The 19,801-nt window shown below is 42.7% G+C and overlaps 2 protein-coding genes across 2 annotated transcripts in view; both read right to left on the reverse strand.

Annotated features, from left to right (window-relative positions):
* Csmd1 (CUB and Sushi multiple domains 1) overlaps nt 1-19,801 on the reverse strand; it is a 1,328,246-nt gene that overhangs the window by 741,255 nt on the left and 567,190 nt on the right. The gene's annotated exons all lie outside the window — the stretch shown is intronic.
* LOC143398649 (olfactory receptor 52B4-like) lies at nt 18,556-19,212 on the reverse strand. The gene has a single exon (XM_076855579.1). It carries the CDS (start codon nt 19,210-19,212, stop codon nt 18,556-18,558), a length of 657 nt encoding a protein of 218 aa, XP_076711694.1.

A 19,801-nucleotide genomic window follows, 5' to 3' on the forward strand; every position in this document is an offset into this window, starting at 1 on the left:
TCCACTAAAGAAACATGGGGGTACGCTGGCAAGGAAATTGTCATACCTACTTGGCTGACGGCTCCCAGCAATTTTGTATTCCCACTTAATCAGAGAAACAGATCTTGACATTTCTAATAACTGAGAGATGCTTCAGGACCACCTTATTCTAATCCTGATTTGGCACATTTCTTATAGACATGGGCCCACTGGGAGATGCCACCAAGGATGCGAACACCAGCACACTGCGGGTGGAGAAGAGACTAACCCATCTTAATCAATCAGATATGTGTTCGGTGAGTCCTGTGCTGCACGATGATGTCCACACACAGTGGTCCATGAGATCACCATGGAGCTGGACCTGCCGTGGCCACCCCAGTGTTGCAGAACAGCACACCACCCTGGCGTTGCTGCTGGTGCCAGCACACCCTCTGCTTTCCCCCTGTACCAAGTTCCCATGAGGACACTCTACAAAGTGCCAACTAGTGAAATTGCCTGAGGGTGCATCTCTCCAAAAGCGACCCCATTTCTAAGGGTCATGTGACTGTATTTACTGTAATGAAGACCATCTCCGGCCAACAGGGTGCCCCAAATAGGGCACGCTGATTTCTGCCCCGGGAAGATGCGCTTAAACAAGAAAGTATGTGTATTCCTAGAAACTCAAGGGGAACTTTGGAAATAATGGAAACGTGAAGAGGGGGCCTGGTGGATCTCACTTTCTTGACACAGTGACACTGAGGAGGGGGGCTGAAGTATAGTAGGAAAATGGGTGGGGAGGTGGGGAGGGCCATGAAGCCAGACAGTGGAGAGGGAGGGAGAGGAGAGCAAGAAGAGCCCTAGGCAGTGTCTACAGTGGTCTTTAGTTGCAGAAAAGTTGGGTGTGTTCATGAAACTGAAAATAAAAAAAAAATACAGAAAACTGAGATGAGGGCTGCAGGAGAAGGTGGAGAAACACTGTAGGGTCAGCCTTTGTGGGTCAAGGACGGCGTGAGGACAGAGCTCGACTGTACAGATACGAGCTGACATAACCTGAGGGCACATGACCACCTGGGGTGGTGAGGGATGGGGGCAGGGAAGGTGGCATTGAGGGATGGAGATGACCCAGTCAGCAGCTGTGTGCTCATTCAGGTGAGTGGCCAAGGGGGGAGGAGACGTCACCAGGTATGAGAAGGACACAGAGAACTCACCAGCTGAAGGGAATGGCGAATAAGCAGTGAGAAGAGCGGAGACTTTAGTGACAGGTCCTGGAGCCGGGAGGAGTGGGCTGTGTCTGATGCAAGGGTTTGGGCTTTAGAAGCTTTGAACTGTGGCGTGTCCAGGTTATACCCACCTGGAGACGCTGGACTGACAGTCGAATATATTGGTTGAAGGTCAGAACAAAGTCTAGGGTCGGAACAAACATTTGGAAAGTCCCAGTACTGGGTGGACACTGGAGCCACAGGGCTTGTTTTCTCAGAGGAGAGATCCCAGGCCAACCAGGAAAACATGAACGCAACCAGGAAAAGGAGATGCAGGCGGCAGATCAGAAGGCAAATCCATAGGCACAGGAAAAGGAGCGCTTCGGAAGGATGGAGTGACCTGCAGGCTAAGGTTAGAAGGCACAACGAGAGATGACCACCGAGTTCAGTGGATCTTCATTGCAGGGATCAGGGGCAGCTCTGCAAGGGCATCCCATGCACTGGTGAGAAAGTCTAGTAGTGAAAGGTTCAGATCATAGCACTGAAGTACCAGGGACACAGGCATCCAGGAAGGTCTGCAAAAGGACAGTGTAGCAGAATTTGGTGACAGAATTTGGGTCACAGGATGGATAAGCAACTTGAGCACTTACGAAAGTGGAAGAGTTGAAAGAATTATCTGGTGAGGCTCTGCACCCTGGAGGGCAGGCGAGTACACAGCACCATCCTCTGGAGCACATGGCTACCTGGAGGTGTCCCAGAAAATTGGACAGATATAAGAGACGGCTGAGAGGGACACACGTGAGGGAGGCGTGGAGGAAGGCTCCCCCCACACCTTCTATTCTATTACGGAATTGCAGTCTTGACCACTTCTTGGGAAAGAGAATGAAGCGCACAGCTTTCGTAGCTTGTATCTAAATAGCTTCCACTGGCGAGATGGAACCTTCCCCTTTATGGTAAAGCAAATTAATAAAATGGTACCATCTGCCCTCGAATGAAACTCTTCCTTTCTCTCAGTGTCCAACTGGGGCTTTCAGGGTTCGCCAAGTCAGGGTAGCTGCCAGAGCCAGAGAGTCTTTATTATATTCATTTTCGTTCTCAGTTTCTCTGACCTGGTCTGCAGTTGTGCACTCTTCACCAGTTAATTCCCTCAACAAGAACTTACTGAGCAGCTACTGAACCACGTGTCCTTCTGATGGACTGTGGATTCCTCAAAAGTGCAGATGAGTTTTTAATCTGGTGCTTCCTGAATTGTGACGGACAACACTTTAATTAACATTGAACTCAAAACAGCCATAGCCATGAGACAGAACTCTGATGAGAGCCGAGGTAGGAAAGTGGTCACAGGCACAGGAGTTGTTATTGTGGCCAGAGTGGGCATAGATGCCAAGGAGGAAAGTGGAGAATGAGTGTGGAATAGGTGACGACAAACTAGCCCTCATGGTTGGTGCAGAACAGAGCTCTGGTAGCACTGTGGGCTCAGAGGACCAAGCTGAAGGACCTTGTGAAAGCACTGCCCACACAACTGGACAGTGTTCCACCTGTCACTCAAGCTCTAGGATAAGACTTGGATGGAATGAGTGACCTTGATGTGCAGGACACTCAAAAGATCCTAACTGAGGAATTATAGAGCTTATCACGTAATTATACACAACTTAGCACAACTTGCAAGCTTATTAACTCACCAATATTACTGACTATGAGGAAATCCCTCTCTAATAATTTATTGTTTGAATAATGGTGTAGGCATCTCAGATTATGAACTCTCTCCATTTTCATTACATCTGCTCCTAGGAATTGAACATCGATTTCATTATCTTTATCTACTGTGCCTTTCAAGGTGTAATATTTTAAAATATCACTCCAACTAGAAACTTTTCATTTGTTTTAGAACTAAAAGGGAATTAGACATCACATGAATTGTTGAACTGGATTATTTGAGGCAGAACTATGAACTGGCTCCAAAATTTAGGTAAATGGAGTGGAAGCAGTTTAGTGAGGTTCACAAGATTGATACAACACAATTAGCCAGAAACGTTACTGCAGACAGAAGACAAATGGGCAACATAACACTTTGCTATTCAAAGTGTGTGCTCAGGAAGTCTTTGACTCAATGATTCTGTCACCCAAGGTAACATGCCAGTAAATTTCAATGAAAAAAACACTAAATGCTCTATTACTTCAAAAAATTGAAGACAACGTTACAATGATGAAATAGTGGCCTCCAGATGTTGCCAACCAGCTCATGGAGTAGGCAAAGGAAGCCTCACAGCACAGAGGTGGAAAGACAGTGCGGCAAGTGTCTCGGAGGGCTACCTGGCTGTCAGAACTGAGCCAGGCCCTGGGTCCTGAGGGTCCTCGGTGACTCTCACTCCCCTCTGCACTGGCTGAAGCCATCATGAAGAAACCCCCAATTTCTGAAATCATTCTAACTAAATAAGAACGTGCTTAAGTCAATCACGTCATTTACTTATAAATAAACACTTGTTTTCTCCCATTTCCATAGTAATGGGGGTTGAATTCCATCTAGAGCTCTGCCTCAGCGGAAACATCCAACACCTCATTCCATCTGAGACACCAAATGTGACAGAGGGTGGCTCCCTCTGGCCTCTTAGGATAAGCAGGGATGGCAACTGCCCTCGTGTTGGAACAGGGAGTGAAGGAGGACTCAGAGGCTACCACCACGGCTGGACAGGGGAGGAAGAGGGCACTGGCTGCAAGTCCTGGAGCTGAACGAGGCACGTCAGCAACGCAGGGACCGGACAGGCTGCTCTCAGCTCCAGCATTGCTCCCTGGCCAGAGAGGCTCAGGTCCTCTTTGCTCCACACTCCGTGCTACCAGCGGAGGTTCAACTCATTTTCTCCCTCTTGTCTAGTGTGACAGGCTCCATGTCCTAAGAAATCAGTGAGTTATGCAGAATATCAAAAGCTACCTTTTCTTTTTTTGTCAGCAAACAGCCCTTTATCAAGCATCTCAGGACAAACAATCTTTGCAGCAGATGCGTGCAGGTGTAGCTCACAGAGGACATCCTAAGGTCATGGAGATCTTCCTCCGGTAACACCAATGGTCACAGGTGTCCCCTGCACACTGTACCTGGGTTGCTTCTCGCACTCTAATTTATGTTCCCAACCATGGTGCCAGGATCCCTTCTCACATGCCAGTTCATGGCTTTTGCTGATGTTTTACAGTTTTTAGTGTTTAAATATACTTCTAAGAATTTTATTATTTTGATGCTATTGTAAATTAAATTTTTCTGAATTTCTTTTGAATATTTTGTTGTTGGTGTATAGTAATGGGACCAATTTTTGTATGCTAATTTTGAATCCTTCAAATGTCTTTTTTTAACTTTATTTTATTCATTTATTTTTATGTGGTGCTGAGGATCGAACCCAGGGTCTCGCACGTGCAAGGCGAGCGCTCTACCACTGAGCCACAACCCCAGCCCTATATCCTTCAATTTTTTTTTGAATTCGATGCTTCTAAAATGTTTTGGACTCTTTAAGGTTTTCTATACACCGGGTTTGTGTCTGGCTATTTCTGAGGGCAAAGCTGGCCTCGGCATGAGTGTGTGGCACTCTGTCTTCTTCAGTGCTATGGAAGAGTTTGAGAAGGGCTCGTGTGGATTCTGCTGTAACATTCCATAAAACTTTCCAGAGACCTCACCTTGTCCTGGGTCATCCTTACTGGGAGACTCGGTCTCATTTGTACTAGGCTCTGTCTCAGCAGGTGGCACGTTCTAGGAATGCACCTGTTATTTGGGATGATCCAGTTGTTGGTGGCACTTTCATGGTAGCCTGATGATCTGTGGGTTTCTGAGATCAGTTTCGGTGTCTCCTGCTTCGTGTACAGTTCCATTTACTTGATTCTCCCTCTTTGCTCTTAGTTCAACCTGACTTTCAGTTTCTTTGGTTTTTCTAGTGTCTTTCCAGGCTCTGTGACACGTGGCTCTTCTCTGAGCTCTTCTATTTCCTTCATCTGTTGGCCACGGTGTACTCTGGTCTTCCTTTCCTGGGTGCGGGCCATGTGAAGGCAGCTCCTTATCTGAGATCTTCTTCCTCCCTGCAGGCCTTTGCTGCTATAAATCCTCCTGGGAGACTGCTTTGGCTGCACCACATGCTTTGCCGGCCAGTCTCCATTTCATCCGACTCAAGAGAATCTATGGTTTCCCCCTATTTCTTCTTTGACCCCCCACTTGTTCAGGACTGTGCTTATTTTCTCATGTTTGTGTATTCATCCCTGAGTTTTGGTTTCACAGGGTGTTAGAGTCTGTAAACGAGTCAAGATGGCGCCTGACATTTTATAGAGGGAGTGGTTTGTGAGCCATTAAGTGTGGAGATTCCTTATTGGTTGACTGCTGTATCTAGTTTATGTTAATTAAGATAAGCTGTGTGGAATGTATATATACCCCTCCTGTCCTACAATAAATGGCTCCCACTCCTGCTGTATCAATGTACACAAGTTGTTCGTCACCCCCGGGTTAGTTTGCTGCAGCCGGACTACGGCAACAGGGCTGTGGTTAGAAATGCTGTTACATACCACCTCACCCTTCTTAAGTGTGTTATGCTTGCTTTCTGGTCTGATTCCCCACCTGTCCTGGAGAGGTTGTGTGTGCACCTAGGGAAGGGCACTCTGCTGGTGGGTGGAAGGTTTGTCTCACAACCAGTATTTCCTCCTGGCTTTTGTTAGGGTGCAGAACCGGTTGCTGGCTGTGGGGAACTGCTGACCTCGTCTGTTTTTTTTTTTCTTCAGTCCTGTTAATTTTGCTGTGTCTAGGTTAGGAGCACATACATCACAATTAAGAACCCTTGATAAATTGACCTCTGTCATTACAGAATGGCTCTCTCTTGTGACAGCTCTTCTCTTGTGACAGCTCTTAGCTTCAATCCCACTGTCTAAAGTAGGCACAGCCTCCTCTGCTTTCCTCTGTTTACCATGCACACAGAATCTTTTTTAATCCCTTCTCTTCCAGCCTGAGTGTGTCCTTAATTGGTGTCTTTAGGAAGCACAAGTTTTGATAATTTTTAAATATACATTCAACTTGTTCATGTTCTTAATTGGAGAACTTAACCCATTTACATTTAGAGTAGGTATTGTCATCTTTGCATTGTCTTCTGACAGATGTAGCTTCTTGATGTCTTTCTTCCTCCCTTGTCTTCCTTTATATCTGAAGATTTGTGCATCTTGCCTCCTTTGTTGTGTGTTTATTTCTGTTGGGCTGCGTGAGGCTTATGTAAAACATCCTAGAATTAAAGTCAATCTCAGGTTGACAGCAACTTTACTTCAGTCACATGCAATACTCTGCCATCCTACATCTTCCCCACCTCCTCCTAGGCCCAGGCAGCCAGGCCTGGAGCTGAGACCACCCATAGCTTCCCCAGGGACTCACAGCCTTTCCTCCCCAGGGGCCCTGCAAGATGAGGCACCTCCTGCAGCACAGGGGAGCTGCCTGCTCCTGCGGAGGCTAAGGTGTGCCCTCTGTGGGCTCCACAGGTGCTAGCCACAGAGGGGGAGTGCTGGGAATGCTTGTCCTCGGGGTGGAGGGGTCTCCAGGGAGTCCCATCTTGCCTGGGTGCTGGTGGAGTCTGCAGGCAGCCAGCAGGCCCGTGGCCATGTTGAGAAACGGCAAACACTGCCTCTCTGCCCCCTGCTCCTGCTGCTCCCAGATGCCATGAAGATCCCTGCTGCAGTGTTCTGGATGCCTTTGGTGCAGCGTCCCACAGGCTGGGGCAGCCAGGCTCCCACGTCCACTTTCTCTGGTGTAGCATCATGGGCTGGAGGGGCCTCTCTGGTCCTCAGCTGCACTGCTGGGAGGATGGCCACATGAGGAGTGTGAGATACCCTCTTTAGTGTGCCTGCTCTTGTGTCTTCTACTCCACAGAGGTGCTGGGATCTCGAACCCCAACCCCACGCTCATCTTCCCCTCTGTGGGGGCTCTTGAGATCTGCTTCTCTGGAGGTGTGAGCGTGGGACCTGCTGTCACCAGCTTACTGACACTGTGTCCGGACCTCGGCTTGGCTTTGTTTTTAAATGAGACACAGTGTTCCTTCTTTAATCAGCAGAGTAAGGAGTGGGAAGAAAAATAGGGCAGAAAAGCAGAAACAGGAGGAGGGCCCATAGCTGAAGGCTGCAAAACCCAACCACATCCAAAGGCAGGAAGGATCCGAGTGCTGGAGAGCAACCGCGGGACGCGGTCAGCGATCCCGTGAGGAGCCCCCTCCAGTGCCCCTGCTCCTGCGCCACCCCCTCCCCTGAATGTGGGCTGGACAGCCCGACTCCCTCTCAGGGAAGGGAGCAAGGCAGAAAGGATGGGTCACTGCGGAGCGAGGCCTCAGGGTACGGGAGGACCCTGGCTTCAACCTTGGTCACACAGGGTCCTGACAGCCTTGTGCTCCGTCTCCCTGCTTTCCCTGGGACTCTGGCTGTGCGTGTGGCCATCCCATGCAGAGCTGAGTGAAGAGGTTCCTGGAGCTGGGAAGCAGACCCTGGAAGACTCAGGCCCTTGGCACTAGAATGACTGAGAAGGGAAGTCACAGAACAGAGAACCTGCCACCTGTTCACCAGCCATTCCATTCTAATTAGGGACTCCGTTGACAAACCGTCTGTTATCAGGCCAGCGTAAGACCTCCAAAGGCAGTGTGCGGAATCTCACATGCCAACCGTTTGCTTAAGCCTGGACCATGCTCAAGAGATACCGGTCAGAAGGTGGTGGAGGCCCTGAAAGCTATCCAGGTAGCCTTATTGAACTATTTCTCTCTTAAATTTTATTTGTATTTTAAATGCATATATCTGCTCGGCCTGCACAGAAGGTATGCAATTAAAACTTTTCCTCCACCTCTGACTCCTAGCCACCATTTCCCTCCCCAGAAACCAGACTGTCTGCATGGACAAGGTGGGGGTGGCGGGGGTGTCCCTTCAGGGCACATGTGACGTTAAACAGTAATTTCAAACATTGATTAATGTCCCTTCTTGTGTTTCAATATTGAAGTCACGGCCCAGCCCCTTCCCCCACAGCTTCTCTCTTGCTCTGAATTTCCCTTTTGCTCTAATATGCCATGGACTTTCTTCATTCTTTGTGTCCTTAAGAGAATGCAGCTCCAAGAGGTAGGCAGTGCTTGGTGCTTTCTTCTCTGTCACTCTTCCAGCAGCTACAATGGTGTGATCTTTGTTGAGTAAATAAACATTATGTTGCATTATGTTGATTATATTCTACACTAATTTCTGCTTTTCACTTACTTAAAAAGATGATTTTTCTTCTAATTTAATAGTTGATGCTTGCTTATTCTAACATTGATTTCGAATTAATTTATCACTTATTTAAAGTATGTGATTTCATGCAATGCAAATTATTAGAATTAGTTGACCTGTAGTTTTACGTGAAACACATTAAAAATGCAATTAAGGTCAAATTTAATTAACATACTTTAAAGTACTTATTTTTGCTTTATTTTGGTTGTTTTTTAAAGAGGGAATTTAGCATTCATTGTCATTTCAGTGCTTCTGTGGTTTATAATTTGTTTGAGAACATTGGAAATCATTATAAATAAAAGATGAGGTTATTTTTAAATTGTTAAGGCATAATTTATTATGGCCTTTATTTCCATCAACTTAAATAAATTTTGAATCTTCTCTGCACTAGTTCAACAAGTGGGAAGGCGAGGGAGGGAGGGTACACCACCACCAGGTATAAGCGGGCGACAGGTCATCCTGGCCGCGTTCCAGACAACGATCTGACTATTCAAGGCCGAGGAGAGGTCCTCAAGGTTCTTCACTTTGTTTCACCAGAAACCCAAGGGGCGCACACCGGACTTCACATGATCAGAGCACCATAAAGAACGTCAAAATCACCCAATACTGTAGGTCCACATGCCCAAGGCTAAAACGCCAGTAGTACTTCCTAGAAAGAGAACTGTGGCCCACAGCCAGCCTGTCCACAGTCGATGCCACATATCTGCCCGCAGGCATGTGCCTGCGTGACACTGTGAGAGCACACAGCATGTGTGAGCATGTGAGTGCCAGGGGTATGCAAAACCCAGTCACCAACCGGGACACTTCCAGAAGATGAGCAGCAAGGCTGAGCAAGACCCTTAAAACGTTCAAGCATTTCTTTAAGATATTTAAAGCTTTCTCAAAAACTTACATCAAACTGTCAGTTCTGTTACACCATCTGCTGATTTATCCTGTTTATTCAATTCTAAAATCAGGTTTTAAAATACTACTGTTAATGATTAATGGGCCATCACAGCATCCAGTTTTTCTTAAGATTTCCTAATTGATTGGCACTTGTTTGTAATTAGGAAAGTGTAAGAAAAATAAGAAAGGACATAAATAAGTTATCTATAAATTTTATTGACTACTGGAAGTCAACACATCAATAAAGAACTGAGAAAACACCAGGACAGTATTAACTTAGTAGTGGTGACAAGGAAACCAAAGCTGCAGGTATGAAACAGCCTAGGGTGGCCGTGGTGTGGAGAAGGAGACCGCCGGCTTCCCCGCCTGTGTACCGCTCCTCCTCACTTCTCTCCAGGGCTGTGCTGCAAACAGTGCTTCCTCTGCCTGCTGGAGGCAGAAGCTGCGGGTGGCCATGGGCACTAGCACTAGGCCGTGGGCACTGGCAGTCAGTCCTAACTTTCTAAAATTCAAGAACCGCTGAATTTACCAGAGCATCCTGGGAGAGTGAAAATGCAGTGAGTGGAACAGGACCCCGACGTCCACCTGTGCTCTGGTGGCCTCCTGGTGCACCCCCAGGTGCAGACCTGGGTTCTCCACATGCCAACATGATGGGCCATGTTGGCGAAGACGGGAAAGGAGCAGCGTAAAGGTAAGTGGCAACAAAAGTGGGTTGAAAGTCACTATTATCTTTGCTTCTGAATTTTAGTATTTTAAAATGTCTTCTGTGATACATAAACCATAAAAATGTATGCAGTCATGGAACATCATGTGATGTTGGGATATATGTATGCATTGTTCCTGTTGAAATCAGATTAAGTGCACCTCCGCTGACACTTGCCATTAGGTGGAAACTTTCAAACCCTTTCCCCTGCATTCTATGACCATGACCTACTGTGGGCCCCCTGGGCAACAGCACATCAGCACTCTGACTCCCAGATCTAACTTCTACCCTCTCCATCAGCCTGTGCGTTTGGTTGGCCTTGTGTATTTGCAGTGCTGGCTTAGAATTAGCTGAGCTCTCATTGCGGGGCCACTTCTCTGAATCACTGGTAGTTAACTTGCTCATGGTGTGCACCCAGTGCAGCAGCTAGCCTCGTTAACACCATCTTCCCTGCAGTTACAAAGAACCATCCAGTCATGCTTAAAAGTTGTCTTTCCTTCCATGTACATGATTTTTTAAAATTATTTTTGAACAAAATGTGTACTGGGATTATGTATATTCAAAAAAGAATCAGTTGACATTCTAAAACAAATTTTGTTGATTTTGCATTTCCTGTAAATCTGGAGGCCACTAAAACTCACACCTATTAAATACAGATTTGAGAAACCATAACATGTAGAAAGTGACGAGAGCAAGAGAGATGTGAGGGAGGAGACGGACCTCTGCCCAGGCAGACGCTTTCCCGGGGATGGACGCGAGGGGACCCTGAGAAGATCACATCCTGTCACAGTAGACTCTTCCCCTTACTGTGGAGCCTTCTATCCCTACACACACACAGTCAGAATGTGTGCTTTTGCCTAAGATTCTTAATTAGAAAAACAGATATTTAAAAAAATCATCTTCAGGGTATAAAAATGCATGTTTTTAATTCTAGAAACTGTTTGGAAAAGTTAAAATCCCAACCAACAGAGATGACACATAATTACAACTTCTTTTGGGAAAGGCCAGTCCAGGGAGTGAAGGCAACAGAGGGGCCCAGTTATCTAAGTGGCAGAGGTTCCAGTCAGTGGCAACAGGTCACCTTCTCTCCTGATGGACTGGGTCATGCCAAATTTCGGAGGCATTAAAAAGAGGGAAAGACTAGCAAGTGCACTTTAGTCTTCGAAAAAATGAGGTCTGTTTTGCAGGCATTCAGTCTGCCCTCTATTTGGGGGACTGGCTCCAGCACCCCTACATCTGAAGGACCTTGCATCTCTGAATGTGCCAAGTCCGCATAGCACATCTGCCTGCATTCTTCAACTTGTCTTTAAATTACTTACAGTAACTATACCACTGGACAAGTATGCGCGTATTTGTTACACTGTATCATACAGGAAGCAGGACTAGAGAAGAGCCCATACATGCTTCATACAGGCAGAATTTTTAAAAAATATTTTCTTTTCGCAGTTGGTTGAATTCATAGAGGTGGAAGCCAGATAAAAATGGCTGGTTGTAACTGTATGAATGAAAAATATACATTCCCCTAGTGTGTGTCAAGTTTGTAAAGTGAATTTTTATGTGTTCAATTTTTTGCAGTTTTGTCATGTACAGTGCATGTTTTCCTCCTGTATGGTGAATCTTCCAGGTTCACCTGTTACTAGGGCCTTTTCTCATCCTGGGAGGAGAGTCCTTCTTTGGTCCTATAGCTGCCTAAAACAGCATTACACAAGTGTATGGAACTGTCCCCCTGGGAACAAGGAACACACTCTGTCTCACATGTACTCTGTCCAGAAAAATGGCTCAGTTTTCAAATAAATTTGCACTTAAAAAAAAACAAAAGCAATGAGAATTTTAAAGAGCTAACATACTATTTTTAAAGACTAATATATTTTACAGAAAAATAAATCACAGTGCTTATAAATAAATTGTTTCTTGGCAGTTCTCCTAAAACCTAAAAGACATCAGCAGGACTGTCCTTCAGGATATTAATATTACTTGAAGGTGTCAGCTAGCCATCACACTAATTCTCACAGGGAACCTCTGGACTGGGCATGATTGCTGATTGTTTTGGCATTTGCCATTGTACCTTAGGTCAACTTCTGGAGGTAGGACACTCTTTGTGGGTTCAGCACAGAGGATTTAAGCTAAATGCTTTTTGATCTTTCAAGACCTCAGCAATTTGCCCTTACTTGGGAAGACACTAACAGAGTTGGGAGGTTGATAATAGCATTTTGTTAGGCTCTGGCTACACTCTGCTTTGAGTATTTTAACTAATGGCTTCCTAAATGTTCAAGTAAAGGATTTAAGAAATAGCAGAAAATAGGAAAGAAGCTTCCCCACTTCTCCCCTCATTTTTTGGCTCCTATTTAAAATTTACACCTCCCAGGCTTTAAGGAAACAGACTCATTGAAATCCATGTTTTTTAAACATGGTGATCCACAGCTTGGGGCTAGACACTCCAGGCATGTAGAACAGGCAGCCGAGTGCAGGCAAGACCTCTCTGGATGATGCTGAGTGGTCAGGTGATGGCTGAGTGAAGCAGACCAAAGAGTCTTTCACGCAGAGGCGCAAGGGAAGAGGTGGTTTTGCTTTGCATCAATCACAGGGAAAGAAAAGGGAACAATGGAACCTCAGACTCCAACTAGGCTGTGTTCTAAAAAGGACTTTTAAAATTGTTTTAGAAATGGGGCTGCGAGATCACTGTAATTTCATTACATCAGCCCTAATTTCACCAGATGGTGGGACTCCATGTAAACAGGCCTTTTTGAATTACCCAAATCCAGAGTAATGTTCGTTGAAATAAAATAGCTTTTATACTGAGGACAGCCCCAGAGAAGAGCTCAGATATCACACTTGTGAGCATCATCTTAGCTACAGTTTGCCCCACACTACAGCAGGGGACAAGTGGCAGAAACCCCCTTCCCAAGTCCAAGGGACGGGGTCTCCCAGAGTTGTGCTGCTCAGTTGAACCTGCGCAGGAGGCTTCATGGTGAGACTTTCCCATTTCCCTGCAGCGCGAGAAATGAGTGAGGACAAGTGATCGTCCTCTGCCTGCAACAGTGACTCTCTAATGGAATCTGGTTCTCATAAGCAGCGTAAGCTGGGAAATGACACTCCCATATGTAGGGTCTCCTGGAGCTGCCCTTTATTCATGTTTAAAGTAGGTTTATCTGAAACTGAGTTATTATTAAACCTCTGAAACCATGTATATTATTATATCTCTATATGTGTGAGGGGGAAGAAAGAGGAGATTTTTTTTAATCTGTGTCTTCTCCCTGTACCCCCCCTCCCCAATCCACTATCTTTTTTGGAATTTTTTATTTTATTGTTCTTTTCAGACATACATGACAGTAGAGTGTATTTTGGCACATTGTACACACTTATTCTAATTAGGATCCTATTCTATTTTAAATTTTTTAATTTGTTCTGATTAGTTATACATGACAGTAGAATACATTCTGACGCGTTGTTACACAAACGGAACCTAACTTCTCACCCCTCTGCTGTACGTGGCATAGAGTCACACCACTAGTCTAATCATACGTGTATACAGGGCAATAATGTCCGTCTCATGCTACCGTCCTTCCCATCCCCACAGCCTCAGTCCTCCCTTCTGTCCCCTCTACATAATCCAAAGTTCCTTCATTATTTCCTACTGCCCCCTGTACCATGGATCAGTATCCACTATCAGATAAAATATTCAGTCTTGGTGTTTTGGGGGGGTTGGCTTTTTTGACTTAGCATGATATTCTCTAGTTCCATCCATTTACCTGAAATTGCCATAATTTCATTCTTTTTTAAGGATGAGTAATATTCCATTGTGTATTACACCACATTTTCTTTACCCATTCATCTGTTGAAGGGCATCTAGGTTGGTTTTACAGTTTAGCTACTGTGAATTGAGCTGCTATAAACATTGATGGGGCTACATCACTGTAGTATGCCTATTTCAAATCCTTTGGGTATAAATTAAGGAGTGGGAGAGCTGGGTCAAATCATGGTTCCATTCCAATTTTTCTGAGGAATCCCCATACTACTCTCCATAGGGTTTGCACTAATTTGCAGCCTCACCAACAATTTATGAGTGTACTTTTCCCCAGCATCCTCTCCAACACTTGTTATTGCTTGTACTCTTAACAATTGCCATTCTGATGGGAGTGGGGTGAAATCTTAGAGTAGTTTTGATTTGCAGTTCTCTAATTACTAGAGGTGAAGAACATTTTTTCTTATGTTTATTAATTGGTTGTATTTCTTCTTCTATGAAGTATCTGTTCAATTCCTTAGCCCATTTATCAAGTTTTTTGAGTTCTTTATATATCCTTTAGATTAGTGCTGTATCTGAGGAGCACGTAGTAATGATTTTCTGTCATTCTGTAGGCTCTCTGTTTACATTGTTTCCTTTGCAGAGAAGCAACTTTTTAGTTTGAATCCATCCCATTTATCATTCTTAATTTTACTTCTTGTGCTTTAGGAGTTTGTGAAGGAAGTCAGGGCCTAAGCTGACATGATGAAGATGTGGGCCTACTTTTTCCGCTAATAGGCTCAGAGTCTCTATTCTAGTGCATAAGTCTTCATTCCACTTTGAGTTTTGTGCATGGCGAGAGAGAGAGGTTTTATTTCATTTTGCTACATGTGGATTTCTAGTTTTTCAAGCACCATTTGTTGAAGAGGCTATCTTTTCTCCAATGTATGTTTTTGGCAACTTTTTCTAGTATGAGATAACCATTTTTAAGTGGGCTTGTCTGTCTTCTATTTTGTACCAGTGGGTCTGCATGTCTATTTGGGTGCCAATGTCATGTCAATTTTGTTACTCTTGCTCTGCAGTATAGTTTAAGGTCTGGAACTGCGATGCCTACTGCTTCACTCTTCTTGCTAAGGATTGCCTTCACTATTCTGGGTCTTTTATTTTTCCAAATAAATTTCATGTTTGCTTTTTCTAGTTCTAAGAAAAATGTCATTGGGATTTTGATGGGAGTTGCATTAAATCAGTATAACAATTTTGGTAGTATGGCCATTTTGACTATATTAGTTCTGCCTATCCAAGAACATAGGAGATCTTTTCATCCTCTGAATTTTTTTTTCTTTCTTTACTGTTCTTTAGTTTTCCTTGTAGAGGTCTTTCACCTCTTTTGTTAGATTGATCCCAAAGTATGTTTTTTAAGCAATTGTGAATAGGGAAATTTTCCTAATTTTTCTTGCAGTGGATTCATCACTTATGTATACAAATGCTTTTGATTTATGGTTATGGATTTTATACCATCTGATAAATTCACTTATTCTATAAATTTTTCTGGTGAAATTTTTGGATCTTTTAAATATAGAATTGTGTCATCTGCAAATAGTGATAGTAGTTTAAATTCTTTTTTTCCTATCTTCTGTATCCCTTTATTTATGTATCTATTTTTGTCTGTCTGGTGCTCTGGCTAGAGTTTCAAGGACTATGTTGAGTAGAAGTGGTGAAAGAAGGCATCTCTGACTTGTTCCAGTTTTTAGAGGGAATGCTTTCAATTTTTCTTCATTTAAAATGATGTTGACCTTGGGTTTAGCATAGAGAGTTTTTACAACATTGAGGTATGTTCCTTCTATCCCTACTTTTTCTAGTATTTTGAACATGAAAAGGTGCTATATTTTGTCAAATGCTTTTTTCTGCATCTATTGAGATAATCATACGATTCTTGCCTTTAAGCCTGTTGATATGATGTAATGCATTTATTGATTTCTGTATGTGCATTTGTCTAGTAATGAAACAACTGTATTTGTGTGGGTTTGTTTCTGTGTTTTCTATTCTGTACGATTGGTCTTCTTATCTGTTTTTAAGCTAGTACAATACTGTTTTGGAAATTCAGCTCTGTAATATAATTTAAGTTTTGATATTGTGATGACTACTACATCAATAATGACATAAAATATCAAAATATCTGAGACACTATGAAGGCAGTACTAAGGGGAAAGTTTATTGTATTAAGTTCATTCATTAAAATAATAGAAAATCATCATATAAATAATCTAATTTCACATATCAAAGCCCTACACCAAAAGTAGTGTAAGACAGGATATAATTAAAATCAGAACCAAAACTAATGAATTTGAAACCAAAAAAATTCAAAAAATAAACAAAAAGTTGGTTCTCTGAAAAAATATACAAAATCAATGAACCCTTAGCCAAGCTAATGAAGAAAAAGGGAGAGAAAACACAAATTACTTAAATTGATGATGAGAAAGGAAATACCACCAGAATCACTGAAATACAGATGATAATTAGAAGGTACTTTGAAAATCTATACTCCAATAAAATAGAAAATCTTGAAAATATTAATAAATTTCTAGAGACATATTTCCTCCACAAATAGAATAAAGAGGACTCAGAAAATTTAAATAGTGTCTTTTTAAGTGAGAAAAATCTGGATACCTCAGAGAAGAGATAAGAGCTCTGGAACAGACTATGATCAATTCAGAAAATATATAGGTATTCAGGGTTTTTCTTTACTCTCTGCCCCCCAATTCCCTGCCCTTCTTCCTCCCCCTGAATTCTTCATTTACTAATCATCTTTTCACTCTATATTTGATTGGTGTTCATACACACACATAGAGGTGTATTTCCCTGTGGTATAACTCTACATGCACATAGCATGATTTTATTAAATTATTTAACATGCATTTCCTCCCCTTTCCCATCCCTCTTCCCTCAGAAGTTGCTTCTCATTATTCTCTAGGGAGTCCAGCAGAGCAACTTACTCAGCATCACACTGTGCGTGTCATCTAGAGAGAATTTCACGTATGCAGGAGGATGTGTGGAGGTTATTTGCAAAAAGGACACTGTTTTGTATAAAGGACCCTGAATGGCAGATTTTCCTGTCTGTGGGGGTCCTGGAACCAGTTCACTAGGGATGCAGAGGGACAGCTGACCCCCAGGCATGTGAAATCACAGAGAATAGAGGTAACTGTGCTCTACACAGGGTCTAAAAAGGCAAAATTTGTTTTATTTTTTTAAAAATGTTTTAAATGTGCATCTCTTTCTTCCTCTATTGATATTTAACTCATGATGGTTCTCACCCCCTGCTGGTGATCAGACTAAATGTAATTTAGTCTGACCTTGTTAAATAACATAATTCCAATTTCAAAACTGCCAACTATAAAACCCAGCCCTTAAATATAAAAGTTGATAAAAATGCTTCTCTAATTCCCAGATGACATAATATCACATATTTGAAGTGGGCTAAAGGTCCAGATTTGATATAATTACAGAGTTCACAGTGAAGAATTCTTCATATCCACACAGACACTTAAATGGACCCCAGCTGAACCGGGTAGTAATTCTTTTGGAGTCACTGAGGAGCCTGATCAAAATGAACAAACAGCTGTTCTCCATTGACTCACCCTGCACCAGCAGGGGGTGAGAACCATCATGAGTTAACATATCAATAGAGGAGGAAAGAGATGCACATTTAGTCACACAGTGATCTCTCATCTTGCAATCACTGAAATCAGTAATGAATATAGGTGGTAGTGTTGCTGGAGAAAGATTCCAAAATTTCAAAAATAAATGAGTGTCTTTTCAATCAGAATTATTAAAAAAAAAAAAAAAAAGGAAAGCTATCAAAGCTAGAACCAAATCAGTGCTGCCTTTGCCAGTGCTAATTGCGGTGGATGGAAGTCCTGACCTCAGCAAGGCGCAGGCACCCAGCGTGTCAGACTCAGCAACTGCTGTGGGTTAAATAGTCAGTAAACGTGTGAGTTTGTGAAGAAGAAGATCCTAACTAGAACAGTGAAGACAGAGGGAAGTGACATTTACTAAAACTTAGCAGGTTTTAGATTTGGGCTTAGTGATACACGTCATCAAAGGAAACGGGGTTTGAACTCCAACACCTGGTCTCATTTATTTTCCATTGCACCGACTTTGTAATTAGTATTTGAAATAACCATCCTGTTCACAGTTCTGTGTGTCAGTATTTAGATTTTTTTTTTTAAGTTCAAGTTTCATCTTTTAATAGTTTTTCCGGACATAAATAATAATTTCCCCTGTGTATTCATGATCTTCTGTTTGTAAGTGAAATTTATAAAATAATGTTTATAGAATAATGTTTATTACTTTAATGGCTATCACTCATTAAAGCATAGACCATCTTTCATTTTTGCAGATTTCCTCTTATTTATGGATTCAAAGAAGATGAGGGCATGGACTATACCTAAATCTCCTAGTTACATCACAAAAACATTAAAGGAAATATGTATTTTCATGTGCCTCTGTGAATAGAAGTGGAAGTGTCTCTTGGTCTTTCCAGGTATGACCACCTTAAACCACACTGGCATTAGCCACACAGTCTTCCACTTGTTGGGCATCCCTGGCCTAGAGGAGCAGCACATGTGGATTTCCATTCCCTTCTTCATTTCCTATGTCATTGCCCTGCTTGGGAACAGTCTGCTCATCTTCATTATCCTCACAAAGTGTAGTCTCCATGAACCCATGTACCTCTTTCTTTGCATGCTGGCTGGAACAGACACACTTGAATCAAAGTGTGAAATATGATATATCAAGAACTATGTAATGTTTTGAACAACCTACAATAAAAATTAATTTAAAAAAAAAATTTACTTCTGCCTTATAAACATATGAACAATCTGCTCCTGGATTTGTTTGGTCTTTATCCCATAAATGATGGGGTTCAGCATAGGTGGAGCCAGAATACAGACATTAGCCAGCAAGATATGGATATGAGGTGGAATGTGGCGTCCAAACTGCTGAGTAAGGGTTGTGAAGATTCCAGGCCCATAAAACAGGATGATGACACAGATGTGGGAGCCACATGTGTTGAGGGCTTTGTGGCGAGCATTTTGAGAAGGCATTCGGAAGATGGCACAAAGAATCAGCACATAGGAAACAAAAATTAGCACAACATCTAAGACCACTGTTGCCATTAGGATGAAAAAACCATACCAAAGGTTTACTCGAATGTCATTACAAGCATATTTGGCCAAGCCAATGTGTTCACAACAGGTGTGTGGAATAATATTATGTTTACAGAAAGACAATCTTCTCAGAAGAAATATTATAGGGAATATGGTACCATAACTTCTCAGAAAGAGAGCCACTCCAATTTTTCTAATCCTAGAATTTGTAAGAATAGTGGTACATCTCAGTGGGTAGCAAATGGCAATATAGCAATCAAATGCCATCACCAGCAAGATCCCTGACTCACAGACAAAGGTGGAATGGACAAAGTATTTAGATTTTAAGAAGCAAAACATATATAACCCTTAAAATTCTGATACATAATCAAAAAAGCTGCAATAGATGAAATTGAAACTGTCAAGTAAGATAACAGAATTAATAAGCAGAAGTTTCTCAGAGATACTACATTTATAACCCAAATTGCATAAAACATGCATTAGTTATACTCGTTACTCTTGGTTATTCGATTTGATCTTCACATAAACTAAAAACCACACATATCTCACCTGGATTTAATAGTAGTTTCTATATTATGACATCATGGACGACATTGCTGCTTAAGATCTAATTGATTCCTATGGTGGGAGCCGCTCATCGACACTGCTTGAATCATAGCTTGCACAGGAAACTTTACAATTTAAGGAGTCATAAAACTTCAGTAAATCTTAGTTCAACTCTCTGGTTACACTGTAATTTAGTCTGACCTTGTTAAATAACATAATTCCAATTTCAAAACTGCCAACTATAAAACCCAGCCCTTAAACATAAAAATTGATAAAAATGCTTCTCTAATTCCCAGATATGTTCTGAGGATGACATAATACCACATATGTAGAGTTTTTGAAAGTGTGAGGCATATAAGCAGCTAAATGAAAATGGATATTC

This window comes from Callospermophilus lateralis, chromosome 4 (genome assembly GCF_048772815.1).
Source record: "Callospermophilus lateralis isolate mCalLat2 chromosome 4, mCalLat2.hap1, whole genome shotgun sequence".
In the NCBI taxonomy this organism is placed as follows: domain Eukaryota; kingdom Metazoa; phylum Chordata; class Mammalia; order Rodentia; family Sciuridae; genus Callospermophilus; species Callospermophilus lateralis.

Coding starts and splice junctions, on each gene's coding strand:
- LOC143398649 (XM_076855579.1), bottom strand. CDS start 19,212: ATGTTTTGCTTCTTAAAATCTAAATACTTTGTCCATTCCACCTTTGTC.